Source organism: Felis catus, chromosome F1 (genome assembly GCF_018350175.1).
Source record: "Felis catus isolate Fca126 chromosome F1, F.catus_Fca126_mat1.0, whole genome shotgun sequence".
Classification (NCBI taxonomy): domain Eukaryota; kingdom Metazoa; phylum Chordata; class Mammalia; order Carnivora; family Felidae; genus Felis; species Felis catus.
The window spans coordinates 41041432-41060453 of NC_058384.1; the positions used below are offsets into that span (position 1 = coordinate 41041432).

At 46.4% G+C, this 19022-nt stretch overlaps 1 protein-coding gene across 8 annotated transcripts in view; it reads left to right on the forward strand.

The window, feature by feature from the left end:
* Window positions 1–12998, forward strand: part of PPP1R12B (protein phosphatase 1 regulatory subunit 12B) — a 213868-nt gene extending 200870 nt beyond the window's left edge. For 4 of the 8 annotated variants that reach the window (XM_019821983.3, XM_019821984.3, XM_011290936.4 and 1 more), the window contains 2 exons: window positions 4943–5123; window positions 10866–12998. In XM_019821983.3, the coding sequence (XP_019677542.2) occupies window positions 4943–5077 (135 nt within the window). In that variant the 3' untranslated portion in view covers window positions 5078–5123; window positions 10866–12998. The remainder of the gene's footprint in view (window positions 1–4942; window positions 5124–10865) is intronic. The other 4 variants (XM_045048676.1, XM_019821985.3, XM_003999376.5 and 1 more) reach the window with 1 other exon arrangement.
* Window positions 12999–19022: the final 6024 nt, after the last annotated feature.

A 19022-nucleotide genomic window follows, 5' to 3' on the forward strand; every position in this document is an offset into this window, starting at 1 on the left:
TTTTCCAAGCAATAACTTGCCCCTCAGGGGGCAGGGTACAAAGGCTAAAACAAGGTTTCCAGCTTCCCAGGCCTCACACTAGGTGCCTAGGGAAGGCTCAACATGGCCAGAGACTCTCCTGCCTGGTGCCCCTCCCTGTCTCAGCCCTTTGCTGGAAGGAACACAGTTTGAGACATTCTGCAGTGGAATGCAGATTAATTTGCATGTCGATTTTCTGCCCTGGTCCATTTCCCCTGCAACATTCAGTAATATTCGGGATTCTCCCACTAGAATTAGCTCATGCCACCAGCGACACTTCATGGCTCACTGCTTTCCTCTCTCTCTTCGCCATGACCTACAGTGACCATCATCTCCATTAGCCACTTTAACGAACAACTGCCATCATAGGCAGTTTTGAGTGCTAAGACCTGGTAACCTACCCAGAAGAGTCAATTCGCTGCCTTGAAAAGGGGATGTAGAGCAGCAGGGAATATAGAGCTGCTCGGGGTAGCCACCTGGCTATGATTTGGGAGCATCTGAGCCCTGCGGGGCGTGATGCCACATGCCCATAATCACCTAGCGCTTGCTTGGCTTTTTTTTTTTTTTTTCCTTCAAGGATCTTATTTTATGACGTGTGATACAAAGCATTCATCTGGTGAAACACAGGGGTTTATTTGGTTGTTTTTTTCTGACCTGGGAACCAGAAGCACTGGGGTAATAATGAGGCAGAGCCCCAAATCCCTTTCTGTGAGCAAGCATCCCTAATATGCAATTGGAGCACTTTAGGAGAGACGTTTATTATTCCAATGGCCAAAAAAGTTGATTATTTACTGAAAACTTCTCAGGACCTGACAAGGTAAAAGTTTACACAAGATGCAGTGCCGATAGTCCTGTAACCCTTTATAATTCCAGAATGAAGGAGATGTGGCAAGCCTTGCCCTTGAGTTCTGTTGTTACCATTCCAAGGCTATAACTGATCACATTCACATAGAATTTCAACCGATACCTACTTATATCTCCAAAAAGTGGCACTTAAATAAGAAATGATTCTCCTGAGATGATAAAAACAGGATGATCCAACACCATTAGCTTCTCCATCTTCTGCTTTTTCCAGACTTACCTCACCTACCACACATAAGTATTCTCCCCCATCTAGAGCAGTATGTTAGTAGAGCTAAACAGTTCTTGATGAACGAATGTCCACAGCTCTTGGTTGCACTGGGGGCTCCACCATTTTTGAAACCCCTTGAGCCATGCCATCTGTACTCTGCTGTTAAGCAGCTGTCAGTGGTACTCATTAAAGAATAGCCTAAATGCTGATCAGGAACATGTAAACAAGGCCAAAGCTGGTGCCTTCTAATGAGTACCCAGGAGCCCAAAACCAGCCCATACCCACTAGTCACAGAACTCTGCACCACATCCACCCAGGCCCACACACAAAGACCCAGAAAGTCCCAAATTGGGGCAGTGGAGGCCCTTCTTTATCTCCATTCCAATTCTAATTGCCAAGTATGAGAGCCCCTTCAGTGGTTCTATTTGCTCTCAGTCCTTTGGGTTGAGACAGGCTTACGTATTTCTTTCTCCCTATCCCATAGGATATCCCCCATAGGGATAGCCTGCTATGATTTCCTAAACTAGGCCACAAGTTCCTTTCTTTCCTCAGTAGAGATCATAATACATGAAAGTGTTTGCTCCCAGGGTGCCCGGGTGGCTCAGTCGAGTAAGCGTCCTACTCTTGATCTCAGCTCAAGTCTTGATCTCAGGGTCGTGAATTGAAGCCCCACATTGGGCTCCACACTGGGCATGAAGCCTACATTAAAAAAAAAAAAAAAAAAAAAAAAGGAAGGAAGGAAGAGAGAGAAAGAAAGAAAGAAAGCGTTGGCACTCTCAGCCATGAGTTACTTGCCAGCCAGCTTCAAATTCAGTTTAAATCATCAAGTGGAGCCAGATCCTGATTATTTAGACCTCAGGCCAATAGGTACACCAATTTGAAACTGCTTTTTGTTTGTTTTTTTAGTTAAAAAAATCGACCCAGTCAGTTTCCATTATTCTTTATTACCAATTGCAAAGTCAAATGAAGAAACACCTGCAAGTTCTAAAGCCCCTAAATACCCTTTGCTTACATCAAAGCCTAATACCAGGTTTACAAATCGTCCAGCTCCCCCTAGAGGACAAAAGGGGAGGGACATACAAGCCTCGCAGTCAGCACCAATTTCAGGATGCTTGTGTTTGTACCTTCAGATAGGCAAAAACTTCAGATATATAGATACAGACATCATAAAATTGGTATCACTGGCCTTAAAGGAGTCTAAGAAGCTGCTTGGTTAGCCTTCAAGTCCTTCTTCATCCAGGCTACAGTTTATGGTAATCAACATCTTGAGAATGATCAGTGGGCAAAATCTGTGTGTTCTAGGTAGTCAGGCAACAGCACAGGTAACTGTCTTGTCGAATCTGGGACCCAGTTGAACTAAGGACCAGTTAGACCCCATGCCTGTTGCATATTTGGTTCATACAGATGCTCAAACCTCTTGGAGCAATCAGTAGGGAGCAGGTTGAGAGTTGACCTCCAGTGAACCCTGAAGATAAAGTAGGTGCTCGAGGACAGAAAGTGACTCTGGTGCCTGTTTTTGTGACTCTGGCAAATAAAGTACAAAGGCCAGGTGAAATGAACCATGAGAGGGGCTCATCCAGGTGTATGTGAGGCTCTGTGCTTGTGACACGGGTTGTGCCTTTCTGGCCATACTTGAAAGGTAAGTATTTATGAATTCTTCCCAGGACAAACTCCACTCAGATCCTGGAATGGAGTAGGATTATATGCCAGCCTCTGACAGGCGTGCATGTCAGCGTGAGCTGTGCTAGGCTGCACTTGGTCTTGCCCACATCAGACCCGAGGACTTTTCTACTGCATCCTCCATTCAGCATCAGCCTCCTTTCCAGACCTTCTCTTCCCTTTCCCAGGTCCTTGCATGAGGGGCCCAGCAGCCACTGCCCTTTTAGATTGGTCTTGGAATTTTTATTTTTACTCACTCTAGAAATATCACTAGCTGATCCTGCCCTTGCCCACCCTGCTCTGTGCCCTGCCCTTCCCTCCTACTTGCCGTGCCTTGTTTTCAGTACTCTTTCCTATGGAACATTCCACAAGATTGTTTCCTGCCTCTCTCCCTCATGCTGATAACTTCCAAATCCTTCCACCTCGATCTGCTTGTACTCACATGTTAGATTGAATAATTTTCATAGTTTATGTCTTTAATATTATTCCCTAGGAGGCAAGGACCACTTTATATAATGACAATGATTATGTTGAAAGCTTTGGTCCAATGTCAACACCAAAGAAGGGTGAGAGCCAGGGACTTTCCATTGGTTCTTATGTTTGGTCCCTGCCCATTTCTTTAAATATTTCCATATGCTGCACCATGATCTCCTCTGATCTCAGTCCTCTTCGTGGCCGAGATGCTCGCAGAGGGTAAAGAGCATTGCTTGGTCCCTGCCCTTCAATGGCTACGTGGAAGTGTTTGGCTGCTCAACCTTTTTTCCAAGGCGCTCATTCTCCCTCTTTGGGGAAAGAGCTACTGAGCAGTTTGTCTCTGCTTGTTTTTCCTTTTCACTGTTTTTTCCCCTTCGTGCTACCTTTCATTTTCTTGCTTCTTCACTTCCAACTATAACTCCACTAATCCTTCATTTCTGTCCTTCACATCTGTGTGGGTACGAGAGACTTCTCTCTGGTTCGTAGTCACTGTGACCCACAGGATTTTTCACCTTCCTCTGTGAAGCTCCATTTGCATAATGAAATCATTTTCCTCCTCCCAAAGAGCTCATGGTCTCAGTTACAGGGTCAGTCCAGATGACCACTTAGGAAAGGACAAGTGACAGTAAGCAGGCCTGTGATATAATGCCATTTATTGAAGTCTTTAGGTCCTTTAGAGGATACGAGGTGTTAGGAAAAATATCTGGGGGCTGGTTGTTCTGTTCCATTTGCAACACTTACAAATAGTGAGGTCTGGACTAGTACATCAGTCCAACCAATTCCGTTATCGTGGGCATTTATGACTTCTCCAACTTTTGTGCACAGCTGTGATTTTCAGAGGATGAATCTGTATGTGAACACTTTGAAGCAGCTCCCAGCCTCTTCATGAGCTGGGACAAAGAGAGCACAGTTAGCTGTGAATTTCGTGTTGCAGGTAGTCGTACAGCAGGTCAAAGGTGGGTTGGCAGTTCTTGGGTCCTGGAACAAGCTTCCAGACTGCAATGGAGAGCTAGCAGGGTTAGTGAAGCATCCCACAAAACAGGTTAGAGGACCACCTGACAGCTGCTGGTTTATGTGCCACTTCACCCTCCTAAACAGTACATGCCTTGTACAGAAAACTCTTGAACAACAGCCCCTCTTTTATTTTCCTTGCTTTATTTCTTAAATTAAAAAATAAATGAGGTAAGAGAAGGACCCAGAAAGAGAACAAGTAGGAGTAGGGGGCCAAGATAAGAGGAGGGAGAAAGAAAAGGGCAGTAGCTGGATTTGGGAACACACCGAGTCCTGAACTCCAGGTCCCAATGATGATGAAGAAGGGGCCCCGAGGCCATGGCTCAGCCATGTTAAACCTGTTGAGAAGGCCCCAAGCCACATGGTGGGCTGTCCGCCCCAAGCCACATGGTGGGCTGTCCTTCTCAAAAGCCATCCAGATGTGCTTTTTGAGAGCCTGGTGGTTGTATTCAGATGGCTGATCTTCAGCATAGTGAGACCTTAGCCAGGAATCATAGGCCCGGCTCTCCCCCTCGTTGGTGCTTGTCTCCATTATCCCTCCTCCCACCCCCACCATTACTCCTGCCTTTCTCATTTCCTTTCTTGCATGCCAACTAAAAACAAAAACAAAAAGTCACGTGATTTCTTTGTCCTACTTTTATCTCCTCTGGTCTGTCTTGTCTCTCTCTCTCTCTTGTGTGTCTGTCCCCTCCATGTTTCACTCTACAGAACCTCCACCAGCTAAAACAGATTCAAACCTTGAAGCAGATGAACGAGCAACTGCAGGCTGAGAACAGGGCCCTGACCCGAGTTGTGGCCCGACTCTCGGAGTCCGTCGAGTCCTCGGAAACCCAGGAGCTCTAGTTCTTGCCCCTCTTCTCCACCTCACTTTCCTCCTCCACCACTCCAGGCACGTTCAGTCTTCTTGTTGGGCCCAGAAGCCCTGTGCTCATCCCCCTCCATCCAAGCCGCCATATGCGAGTGCCTACAAAGGTCGGTCATCTGGAAATGGAAAGAGCCAGGACTGAGAAACAGAGTGGGACATAATAGCCGAGGTCAAGGGAGGCAGTGGGGGAAACCTTGCCTTGGCTGGTGGTCCTTTTGGTAAGATCACCACATCACCTTTTCCTCCCCTGGAGACTGAATATGGATTTGCTTACTTGGCTACACATAGATATACACATACGTATGCACGTACCTGTGTGTATATACAGATTTCTTTGGTGGGGTCATTGCCAAATTGAGATTGAACTTTCTCAGCAGCAGCCCAAGTGCAACCTGATCACTAGAGCAGTTGGGGTTGGTCCTAGACTCCCAAATGTAGCTGGGCCTGGGGTAAGCAAAGGCAGGTGCTCTCAACCTGGGCTGGGAGCTTTTGCTGTATGTAGTGTCTGGGCCCACCCCCACTCCCCCAAAAATCAGCGGTCCAGGTTGAGACCCAGGCATCAATATTTTTTCAAGCCTCCACTGTTGATTCTTCTGTGAAACCAGGATTGAAAATGGCCCTTTGGATACCAGACAGAACTAAGTCTTTGCATCTGACAGCACGCTGGATGGGGACAACTAGCACTGAAGGCTAGAGCTCCATGACCAGCAAAATCACCGCCCATCCCACCATATGAGTAGAACTGGTTAGGCATTCTTTGCCTCCCTTCTGCAGTAATCTTTGCTTTCTTCCCCCTCTCGGGAGGCAGCACTCTGATCCCTGCCACAAATCTCGGTGCCTTAGGGATGTGTCCCTCAACCCCACCCCTAGCCAGTGTGTGGGCTGTGAGGCAGAACACAGCTTTTGTAAATGAGACCCTCACACAGTGAGACCTTCCCTAATGGGGGTAGCTTTGCAAAGTTGATGACAGTCAGTGGAGCAGAGAGCGGGGATTTATTTTCAACCGAGAACCAAAAAAATTTGTTTGGTAAACTGGAGCCTTTCTCTGGATGTCGGTCTGAAAGACAAGCTCACAGATCACTTGTTTTCCTACCCAACGATGGTATGATGGGGTCACCACTGCTGAGCAGTTTCACCCCCTGAAATGAGTTTTTAATTTTCAGCAACAGTCTAATTAGTCCTGACCAACGCCTGTTCTTTTCTCTGCCTATTCGCTTGTGCCTTCAGGGTCAGTAGCTGGCAACTAATACCCACTAGATCTGCAGCACCCAAACTGCCATAAGGGCTGGGCTAATATCCTGCTGTAGCTGCTGTCACACACACAAAGAAGACTGAAAGGGCAGGGGTACCACGGCCTGGCACACCAAGCGGCTTAGTTACCCTACTTACTGAGTGCCCTGTAAGGTCCAAACTCCGTGCTTTAAGATAAGCCTCAGGATTATGGGAAAATTTGATGGGGGTGAACAAGGGACCCACAGAAGATGTCCCAGTTATTTTTAGTTCCTTCTTTGTGCAAGATAGTATAGGATATAGGGCAAAACTAGATCTTGTGCTTTCAACAGTGAGTAAAGTTAACATTTGTCATTTGTTAAGGCCCATGCATAGCACTTTATATGCTTTTTCTCACTTATTCCCCAGAACAATCATTTTACATATGGGGGAAAAACGAGTTATAGTTTGAATAACCTGCCCAGGGTCACTCAAAGAGCAAGTGGTAGAACCAAAATTCAAACCAAATAGGTCAGTTCCAGAACCCAAGCCCTCAACCACTGTGACATTAGCTGTCTGCATATTTGGCACAGAGTTTTAGCCATTTGTTAAGCATATGGCCTAAACAGTGCAAGAGTCTATTAAACGACGACAGTGTGGCCCCACCATTGCCCCTAAAGGATGAAGGGCGTTCTGCTTCCTCAGCACTCTTGACTTCCCTGGTGGAGGTTCACTTCCAAACAGCCATTTACCTCCCAAAAGCTTTCACCGCTTAAAGAAACTGTTACATAGTATATGACCTTCTGTAACAGGTCAGCAGACTGTGGCCCATCAGTATGCCCGTGAGCCCTACAAACACTTGGCGGAAAAAAGAAAAAGGATAATATTTCCCGACACATGAAAATACATGGAATCAAATCTTGGTGTCCAAAAATAGTTTCATTGGAACTGAGCCATGCTCATTTGTTTATATCTTAACCTTATGTTCATAAGTACTTTTGTGCTACAAGAGCAGAGTTGAATAGTTGGAGCAGAGACCATGTGGCTTGCAAACCCTGAGATATTTATTATCTGGACCTTTACAGAAAACGCTTGCCGACCCCTACCAGAAGGAAAGATTGGATAACTCAGCCAAACTGACAGTGTGGTCCAGAGAGTTGGCCCTGCCTTTTTTTGTTTTTTGTTTTTGTTTTGTTTTGTTAATAATCCACTAGGGAAATCATCTTGCTTCGGTGTGCATTACAGGCTACTTCCAACAGAATGTGAGCAGTGGCACGGACTTCCTTCCCACTTCCCGAGTAGTCAGAAGCAAAGCAGCCTGGGCACAGCGCCTTCTGAGCCCCCGTCAGCCTTCAGCTAGCCTTGCCCTGGGTCTCAGACCCTTATATCCTCTCCCTCTTCAACACATTCCTCATCGAAGGCTGTATGAAGTAATATTTGGGAAAACACATGTACATAATTTTATTTGCCCAAGATAACTTACCGTCAAACTATGATAAACTGGAAATTTAGAAATTAGAAAGCTGGTAGATGGAACTAGAGGGTATTATGTGAAGCAAAATTAGAGAAAGGCAAATATCACTTCACTCATATGAGGGCTTTAAAAGACAAAACAGACGAACATAGGGAAGGGAAGCAAAAATAATATAAAAACGGGACCGGGACAAAACATAAGAGCCTCTTAAATATGGAGAACAAACAGAGGGTTACTGGAGGGGTTGTGGGAGGGGGGATGGGCTAAATGGGTAAGGGGCATTCAGGAATCTACCCCTGAAATCATTGTTGCACTATATGCTAACTTGGATGTAAATTAAAAGAAAGAAAGAAAAGAGAAAGAAAGAAAGAAAGAAAGAAAGAAAGAAAGAAAGAAAGAAAGAAAGAAAGAGGAAAGAAAAAAAGAAATTAAGAAAGCTGACATCCAGGGGGTTGAAATGATAAAGCTTTGTTAAACCTCATACTTGTACAGTGCTTCCACATGTGTTCTTATTTAATCATTCTTTAACTTCAAGTGAATATCAGATAACACTGCTCATTTCCTCCTCTCTCTTTTGAGAGTCAAGTTTATGAGACTTCCCCCCCCCCCTCCTTGATTTCTACATTCCACTTCTTGGACTTTTTGACACTCCCTCAAGATGTCAGTTGTAGTATATTGCAGCTGGGAAATTGCCTTGTCCAATTTTTTTTTTTTTTTAAAGAATTGAGTTCTTAACGCGGAAATAAATCATCAAGGTTCAAGGAGTTGTTTATACATTTAAAAAGCAGGGAGGGGTCAGCTCAGTTCTGATTTGATGGGCTGCTGGCAGGGAAATGAAATCTATTGACATGTATAGCTTCTCCCCGTACCCTCCCTACCCCCACCCCCACCTATGGAATCCTATTATGGAAATATGACTTTCAGAGTCTCATTGATACCCAGGCTGCAGGACCCAGGATGGGGCCATTGGAGAGCAGATGGGAAGGTAAAGCATTGTGAGACCATCCTGGCTGATTTTTTCTAAAAGTCTTCTTGGAATGAGTTTCCTAGAACTGAGTTCTGGTAGTCAAGGCCACAGGGATAGAGGCACTGAGGAGAGCAGCCAGAGCAGCTTTGATTAGGTTGGAGGTTGGAGAGGTAGGGTCAGAGGACCAAAACTTTATTTTGATATTTTCTGGATGAAAGTCTTTTTAGTAAGATTTGTAGTTTAGCTGTTTGCCATCCCATATTCGTGGGAGGACTCATATGGTAGTTGGAGTCCTGAGTGCCGCAGAGCACATTATGTATATCAGCACACTTCACATCCAGGACCTCCTGGGGCCCTCACAGAGTCCCTGCTTGATGAGCGACTGGTGCAGAAATGATTATTCTTTTTAGACACAAAACTGGAAACTCAGAGAAATTGAGTTTGCTTAAAGTAATAGAGATTGTTAATGACAGTGACAGTGCTGGAATTTCTGGGCTTCTGGTGTTTTGTTTTCCACCCCCACGTGACCTCTGTTATGAAAGAATAATCTTCGGAATCAGGCACACAGGGGCTCAGTATCAGCTTTGCCATTTAATAGCTGGGTACTTTGGACTAGTTACGAAATTCTTCATTTCCTCATTTGTAGACATAAGGATAGCAACTGTATCACAGACTCATGAGGTACTAATGAGACCATGGGAGTGAGAGCCTCTGGTCCAGTGCCTTCCACAGTATGGATATTCAATACTGTTTTCTTTTTGTTCCATTAATACAAATCCTTTCGTCTCTGTGATACAAACATGTGCGCATACACATATGTATTTGTATCATTTAATCTACATCCTCCGTAAGAGATTGAAGAAACGAAAATTCTATTTCTTGAGGTACAGTCAGATCCCCTAAGCAGTTAATAGCAGAGCCAGAACTAGAATGAAACTGGCCTCATGACACCTGAGCCCAGGCCATCCTTTACCAGAGACCTCACCTGCTGCAGGAGTCCCACTGGTTTGATGACGAATCCATCAAAGCACTTTTGTATTGAATAGATGTGGATTTTTGTAGCCTTCACAGTGAAGATGTGCTTACCCTCTAACCTAAGTCTCCCTAAACTGCCACCAGGGCCTGCACATAAACTACATCCTCATCAACATCCCATTATGGTTTTTTGATGCGGCACATACCTGTCAAAGTGCCTGTTTACAATATAAAGACTTGGATATCCAGACTGGGGCTTGGGGCTGCTATTTTGCCTTTGTTTTGCAAAGATTGAAAACAAAGGCTGCTATTTTTCTTTGTTTTGCAATAGAATTGAAACCTCTATTCCCCCATCCCCCAAAGCACCTGTTTCCTGGATTTGTAACACCATTTCCTAAAATTGCTAATAAGGCACCCTGGTATCCCTTGGTAACTACCACTGGGGAGCTTTGGGCAAGGATTATTAAACATACACCCACCACTCATTGTGCTTCACAGCTCTGTGATGGCCAAATCTGTAAGCCCCCTGGGTTTAGTGGTTGAAAGTGGATACATGTAGTATGACCAGCAAGAATTTTGGTGGCTTTTATCACAGAAGGCACTAGGAGGACCTTAAATCATCCTGTGGGTGTGACAGAAAGCCGAGTTGTGCCCCCTCTCCCCTGCATTCCTATTTTTGATGCGGTGTGGAGCAGTGTCTGTCTTTGACTCTTTTAGTTGACCCAATGCTCCTTTCTAAATTTCTTCCCTGTGCCCCTAGCAGCTCACTTTGGCATTCTCCCCAGTTTCTCCAGACTTGAAGTGAGTTCAAGGGCACGAACCAATGAAAACAGTTACTGATTCAGGAGAATGAAAGGATACGTGGTGCGGAACATGAAGCCTGCATACAAAGAAATAAGATACTGCTAAATATGCTAGTTCAAAAGATGGAGGGGCTGTTGTCTCCCTTAATATGAGCATCACCAACTCAATAAGTAGGAAGATTCAGGGGAAGTTCATCCCTGGGAGAAGGCATGGTGACACTTCACTGTATCAGCTGCCTCCAGAGGCCCCGCCCACTGGGCTGGCCTGGTCTGGTCAGGGAGGGTAGAGGAGTTGATCATGCCAAGCTCTAACACACCTTTCCCTCTGTCACCTACAGGTGTTAACAGAACTGAAATCCGACAACCAGAGGCTGAAAGATGAAAATGGTGCCCTCATCAGAGTCATCAGCAAACTGTCCAAATAGACTAGGCTCCAGATTTAGGAGGGATAGGACAGCATTTGCTGCCCCCATGCCTCTTCTCCAGCCATTGTCTTCCAACCAAAAGAAGTGAATGTTTTGGTGGAAGGACCACTTCTTTCTGCCCCTCTTCCAGTCACCTTCTCTGCACTGTACATTTCCTCTGCACTCTCAGTGCCCTGTTCCTCCTGTACCCCCACCCCCTGAGTTTTATGACAGTTTTAATTGAAGCATGATTGTGATAATTGGAGCCATTCGAGCCATCTGGAGAAGGCCTTGGGGAGTACACCAGGCTCAGCTGTGGACCCCAACTTCCTGCTGCTCAGCTACTTGTCCACATTGGATTTGGTCCAAACATGTAAGGCCTCTACCCAAACCAGTACCCCACAGCCTTTCACGCTCTTCCAGTGTCCTCTGATATAGGTGAGTCTTATGGTGGCCACTCCAGGATCCTGTCTGGGATGCCAAGAGAAACAGGATGTTGGCAAAATCACCCGACAGCTTCTGGAGCTGTGTTTCCATTAGATTCAAGGTGACAGTGACTCTGCATTGAAGGTCTCTGCTAGTCTTCACCTCAGGAACTGACTTTTCTCTAACTCCTTGCTGGTGTTACTGTTACTTTTTCTATCAACAACCCAGTAACATCCCTGACTAGTCTTAACTCCTACTCCTCCCTCATGCCTCGTCCCCTTCCCCAGGGCTCAGATGACCCTGGCTTCATTTATTCCTTTCCTTTCTATCCTTTTATTTTTCTTTCTGTCTCCCCTCCACCACCTCACCACATGGTGTAAAAGCTAGAACGGAGCATCTGACCTCCCTTGCCTTTGGCCATTATGGAAGGTCATTTCTCCTGGGGCACTCTGGAGACCAGAAGAATTGCCTTGGTGGCAGCACCACCGGCCTTCTCGCTGAAAAGCCAGACCATGGCATAAACGTCAGCCCACTGTTCTCATCTCCTACGTGTTTTCCCTACACAGTGAGTTTCTTTAGTAGAAAATCTGGGCTCTGAACACCCCATTCCGCCTCACCTCCTTTTGGCCTTGTTTTCCTCTCTTCACTCTGACACCTGCTCCTAACGAAAAAGGAAGTCCTCGCAAGGAGGCATGAGAGCTGAGGAGGGTAGATTGATGGGAGGTAGACTAGGGAGTGAAAGCAGGTTGGAAAGACACATATGGTGTAGAGTAGAGTAGCTGGGGACACTTGCAACCTCGTGACAAAGAAGGTACAAGATGGCGGCCCATCGTGCTGTGATAACGGTGGTGAATGCGACTGTTTCTGGTGGCTAGATTTAGGGGAGAGACCTTTGTTTCCTTAGAAGCCAGCAGGAACAATGGCTCTTAACAGAGGTTGAAAGTGATGAGATCCTTCCAACCCATTCATGAGAGTCATGGAATCTTTGGCAAAGCCCAGAGATCCTATGATGGAGCTTTCCGTTGTTGTGTCACAGGGACCACCCCTCACACACACAGACCACGGTCAGGTGTTCCCTGGTGGCTGTGCACTTAGTCCTTGGAAGTTGGGCAACTCTGATAACCAGAAAGTTTTTCCTAACATGAGTTAAGGTCTGCCTGTGGGTTCTCCACGTTGTCCAGTACTGCCCTTTGATGTGACAACCCTTCAGATATGTGGAGGCGGGGATCTCCCCTTAACCTTACTTCCCAGCTGATGTTTCCCCAGTCCTTTGGGGCACTCCCCACATGGCATACTTTTCCTGTCTGTCACATCTCGTCTGTCGTCTCTTGGGAAAAAACAGCCTTTTAAAATATGCCCAGACCTGGACAGATACTCCATTAGCACAAAATTAAACCATTGGTCCTTGGTGATGACCCAATATTAATACTCAACGTATTTGCTCTTTATCGGTATTCTCCCTTGGTTCGTTTATTTTGAGTGTGCAAGTCATTTAAATTCTCCTCATTTTAGAGCTGCCCATGATATTCAGCGCTTTGAGTGATCCATTCTCTTAACATATACTACCTCTGTCCATTTTTTATTTCTTTCCAGAAAATGACAATATAGTTCTCCATGGCTCTTTGAAACATTACATGCTCTTTAAACCAGAGGCTATAATTCAAGATCCTAATTCCAAAATAGGAAATATGTCTCCCCTGGCAAAACCCCATTTTTAGAGTATACAGAAGTCTCTCTTCCATTTCCAACTATTTTCCAAGAGAAGCTGCTACTGATTAGGATTTTGTATGATCATGGGAGCGCTGTGCACTCAGTTCTCAGGGAATGCTAAATTAGAGTAAAATGTTTCCTCGCTTCCACTATAAACATCTCCTTCATTCTAGGGAGAGGGGAAATCAACACAAGGTGTTGAGTAATTGGTTCTCCTGGCACATCCTGGACGTTGGGCAAGGGATGGGGGTGGTTGCTGCCTCTTTCTCAGAAAAAGAATTATTAGGAAAACATTTTGACCCTCTTCCGTTAGATAGACAGGGTAAAGGGGGTTACAGAGAGTTCCCTCAGATCTGTTTGTGTCTTTCAAAAGCGTGGGACAGAGTCTAAAAACTCTTAGGGTGGTGTTATGCCCCTGCTGCTTCACGCAGCCCTTTCACATTAAAGATGCCTTTTCTTGCCAGAAAAGTTTTCCTTGTGATGAAAAATTAACAAGCTTCTCAATCTCAGGAATATTGAATTCTATGGCCAAGAGCTCATGAAAGTGTAAACCACGCTAGGTAATTTCAGGCACTCTCTCCTATGCAATTAATTTTATTAGACAGAGAGACTCTGAATTCTGGTCCCTTTCCAGAAAATAAAACACCCTTTCTTCACAGTTGGATTGACTGGAAGCCCCAGGAGTGATGGTTAGAGACCTAATGACCAGCTGTGCACCCTGGGTGCCAGCCACAGCAGGCCCCCGTTCTCTTGTGCTGTTGGTCTCTCTGGTGGCCACAGAACTTCTGTCCTCAACCTGCTGGTTTGGATGCCCGTGAGCACCCCAGATAGCTCAAAGCTGCATGAATACTGCCAGTCTGGCCAACAATTTGGGGCCCGGCTGTGTCACTTTAGTCTTTACATGAAATATCAGAATGAGGAAGAGAAGGTTCTCAGTACAGCTTTATATCCTCTGTTCTCATTAATTTGATATTTTTCAAAACCAAGCCACACCTTTGGGAGTAATGGTTTGGCCATTCCAGAGATTCTCTGGCTGAAGTTGCCTATTTGTCTTTCAAGGGCTGCTTATTCTTTTCCAGATAGCTCTTGGGCATGATGGCCTCTGACCCCAGTCCTGGTCTCTAGTGCAACAGGGTTATGCAAATCTTGGGGTGTTGCCTTGAAAGAATCTACAGAATAGACCTGCCCCGGGCTTATTCAGTGCACTGAATTCTCTTTTGGGCAGTCTCACTTGATATTTCCTGGAACCTCCCTGCCGTGTCCTATCCAACAGCTGGATGTGTTCTCTTCTCTTCTGGGCCTTCCTGTCCCCCATTCCATGTTTGAGACCAAGATGCATGCATTGCTGTCTGAGGCCACTGGTGGAAGGAGGCTTCAGATCTCTGGTTTGGATCATTTCACATGCTTTCCCTGCCCAAAACAAAACGTGCTTATTGGTCAGTTCCAAGAAGGCTGAAACCCCACGTATCAGCCTATGAATCCCACAAAAATGTGTGTGAACTGTTTTGCTATCAGGGGCTTTTAACTGAGCCAGAGATGAGAAAAGAAACTCTCAAGGCCATGCAATTGGTTCAGTCTCTGGATTTCTGGCCCCAGTGCAGCCTCTTCTCACCAGACAGACAGATACACTGTCTCCCCTCCGAGAATGGCCAGCGTTTCAGCCCCGGCCGCTGGCACAGGAGAAGGTCCTGGCGACATGGGTGCCCTCCGTGTGCGGTGGTGGGTGCAAGGTGAGCAGAAGCGGCATGGACATGAGAGAGCTATTTAATGTGTTGTCAGCTATTCGGCCTCCAGGCTGCTTTGCACCACAAAAGGGAAAGTGTGTAAAGGATTCGGCAACTGAGCCAATAGGCAGGGGGGACACCTAATTCCACCCCACCCAGTGAGCCACCATTTTCACTAGAGCTTAAGGACGTCACACTACATGGACCCCTCTTCCAGCCATTCTCAGGGGCCGTTGTTTGTGCTAACACTGCACCTAACTTTAGACACACAGTTGTCAATTATTGGTGGTCCCCGCCCAAATCTAGGCCCAACTGTAACTGCAGATCTTGGTCTCCATGCTGTTTTTTTTTTTTTTAATTTTTTTTTTTTAACGTTTATTTATTTTTGAGACAGAGAGAGACAGAGCATGAATGGGGGAGGATCAGAGAGAGAGGGTGACACAGAATCTGAAACAGGCTCCAGGCTCTGAGTTGTCAGCACAGAGCCCGACGCGGGGCTTGAACTCACGGACCACAAGATCATGACCTGAGCCGAAGTCGGACATTTAACCGACTGAGCCACCCAGGCGCCCCTCCATGCTGGTTTTTAAGACAGACTTCAACCCATCAAAGGATGTGATTCCTCTGACCCAATTAGCAAGACAGCTTTGAGGGCAGAATAAGGCAACATGAAGGGATAAGCCCCTAGGAGTCAGAACTTCGGATTCGAGGGCCAACTCTTGGGACCTTGGGAAAAGGCACCTTCCCTGTCTGCAAATGGCGGTTGGACTGATAATCCTTGAGATCCCTTCTAGGCTTCAGATTCCGTGATTTGTTTATACCTAGGAATTTCAGAATATTTCTTACACTCAGAATTTTTGCTCTTTCCAAGGGCAAAAATTCTTGGTTTCTTCTGGATTCAAACTGTTTTAACATCAGCAAGTCAAGGTTGGCTTCTCATCCTTGTTAGAAAGTGAATTTAATACTGAGGGTAATTGAATGGTGTTGGCAATTGCTTTCCCTCCTAATGGCTGGGTAAGAATATTAAAACCTGCAGAGGTGGAAATTGGAGCTCATGGGGAAATGGATAGAAAGCAATTTGTTGCAGGCAGCCTTTGGACAAATTGTTTTAATAGGAAATAGAGCTGCTCCTTCATAGATTTCCTCCACCTACCTTTCCTCCACCTTCTCGAATGTGGTCTACGTGGCCGTTCGCATCCAAAGAGCAGACATTGCCTTTCTGCTTAGCACCAGCTTGCTCGTAGTCTTAAATTCTGCCCTGTATTAGCAAGAGAATTTTCCTCAGTGAGAACCTCAGCCTTTAGTTCTGTTGAGCTCCTCTGGATTCTGGACTAGAAGTAGGAGGTTCCGGTGCTGTTCACGATGGTCCTTCCTTTAAGCAGGTCTGCAGGAGCACTCTACCAGGGCAGTAAAAGCTTTAGACCCTAAGTCCACACAGCCGTATTGCATAGAACAGCACTCAGCCCTGACAAGCCTCCTGCAGGACCCGGTGTGAGCAGAGTGGAAGGACAGAGACCCTGAAAGGGGAGGTGGCCATGAGCTGCAGTGGGAAGGTGGGAAGAAGGCAGAACAAAGAGCAGCGTGGAGGCCGCCAGCCCCAGAGGAAGGGGTCACTGGGCCGCGGAGCCGCATGCAGGGGAATGAGTGCTGGCTCTCTGGTGCCCTCATCCTTTGGCCCCCAGCGGAGCGCAGATTTTAATCAGCTTCCCTAATGGGTATCGACATTGCTTGGGAGCAGCGGACCCTATCAGGGAACAGCTATTGATCGCTTGTGTTCTGATTAGATTGGAAAACAGATCAACTTCGCTGCTGCCCAGGAACTGTTATTGTCACAGCTACTCGGGAAGGAGGTGGTCTCTGGGGACGGAGAAAAACCAAATCGAGAATCTTGACTAGCCTGCCAACGACTACAGGGGAAGAGATGCATTCACTTGTCCTTTGAGATTTGTGGGTGAGCGTCAAATTGTACCTAGTGTGGCTTGCAACCCAGTGTCCCGGAAGCCCCTCCTCAGGAAGAACTGTAATAAGAGGCTGTGTTTACAGACAGGCACCACCGATGAGTGATGAATTGACGAATGATCTTACCTAAAGAGGTTTAACAATTTGGAGAGCACTCTGGCTTCTAGCCTGTGTGCATACACATGCACATTTGCTAGCACAGAGCTTTCAGAAGGAAGTCTGCCATATTCTTGATGAACCAGTTTTATCCAAGTGTATTGTCCTGTTCGTTCTTATATTTTGCTTTCCCCCTGCCCTTCCAGTCCCCTAAAGGACTTCTCCCTGAGCCATTCTCCCATCTGCTTATCATTTTGCACTGTGATTCTTCCAGAGTGATACTTTCCGTTATTTCTCCAAATTTCCCCCTCACGCTTCCAATAAACTTCTTGGGTGTCCCCTTAAAGTAACATGAGGGTGCTCTTATGTCCTTCTCCCCCTCCCCCCGGGAAAACATACCATTCACCCTTCCTCTCTCATCTTCCTCCATTCTTTGTTCTTTGCTTTTCTCACTTGGAGCTGATGGTACTTAGGGGAGGAGGTTTTCCACAAATCAGCCATGATTCCTGGAGGAGTTCCATACGCCAGCAACTACTACCACCACCACCACCCTCTTCTAGTTTCAGAGGTCCCTGGCTGTGCTAATGGCCTCTCGGAAATGAGGTTTGAATGGCGGGCCTGTTCGACTTCTCCACAGACTGGCCAGAGAGACCATGGGTAGCCATGTCTAGTTTTTGTTCTGAGAGTTTTGACTATTTCCAGCTAGAGACAGAGTGTCTTCTCAGAAGAAAACTTCAGCCCATTGCTGCCTTGCAGGAGAAGATTCAGGAAAGGCACAGTGACTGCAGTGAGCCTGTCTGAGCCTCTGAAGTCCCACAAAACCAGAGTTGGGGGATGAGTGCAGATCCTGAACAGGGACATGTGGTGTCAGCATTTACTAGACTCTCACCTTAACATATCTGACCTTGCCTTTTCTCCCTCCCACACCACTGAAGCCTGGGACAGATCCCAGTGTGTCCTCTGGTGAAGAAGGCCAAATAATGAGCCATTAGAGGAAGAAGGACGTAGGGGCTCAAGCACAGAACACCAGCAGGGGTAAGAGAGGGTTCTGGAAGGATGCACAAATCCACAATAACTCTGCTTCTAGTTAGTGTCCCTTGAGCCCTTGAACGATCGGGCCTGCCACCTAGCTGGCACCTAAGTAGGGCCATCATCTCCCTGAAGAGGGAGGGAACATGTTTTGCCCATGCACTCCCTGCTCTCGGAGAATGTACGGACTTACGCCATTCAGACTCAGCCTTTGTCTTTATGGCTTCCCTCCCTCCGTTCTTCCTCTGCCTTGACCTTGATCAGATAGGGGCGAGAAGAGCTTATAAGAACCACTCTGGGGTCTTCATGCCTCTCCCATTTTCAGGGTTGAATTTTGTGTCTTCTCCACTCACTCCACTCTTCACTCCCGACCTCACTTCCACCGCAGTTCAAGCGCCAGAAGTAACGTTTCCAGCTGAGTTGTGTGGATTAATTTCAGTCCCTTGTAAATACACCTGGGGCGGGCTAGGGGCATTTAGGGAGGGGAGCCAGATTCGCTTTGTGAATTGAATGTATTTTTATGCAATTTTGAGTGGCCTTTCAACCCTGAGATGAATGATTTTGTTTTACTGGTTGTTATTATATAGTATTAAGTATTCTGTGTTTGAAAGTTTGGGAATAATAATATTCACATCTATATGATGCCTGTAAACACAACCATATTTATAAATGAGTAAATAAAACCGTGTTTTAACTTTGTGACTACGTCTCCACAATTCAGGAAATGGGTTTATAGAATCTCCCATCTGGGGCAGCCCCTTCCAATACTTGGGGGCTTCCCCCTCCTGCCTCTGTCCCAGGAAGAGCCGCAAGTGAATCACTGTCCTTGAGAGCAGGGTCTCTGGAGTCGGGCCCAGGAAAAGCCTAGGCTGGAGGTTCAAAAGAACCATTAGAAGAAATCAAGATTCCCAGTGTCGAGTGACTAGAAATATGGTTATTTCTTTGAAGAGAGCAAGGCTCACTGACAGGTGTGGAGGCAGGCTAGATGGACACTAATGCACTCTTGCGTATGGACAAAAGAGGGCTAGAGAGGCGGTAGCTTTCTTGGGCTCCTGGAGGTCTCCCGGCTCTCACCCTTAGCTCTCTGCCATATACATAATGGCCCTCCCTAGGTCACTGTTTGACACAAAAGAGCCAAAACCACTCT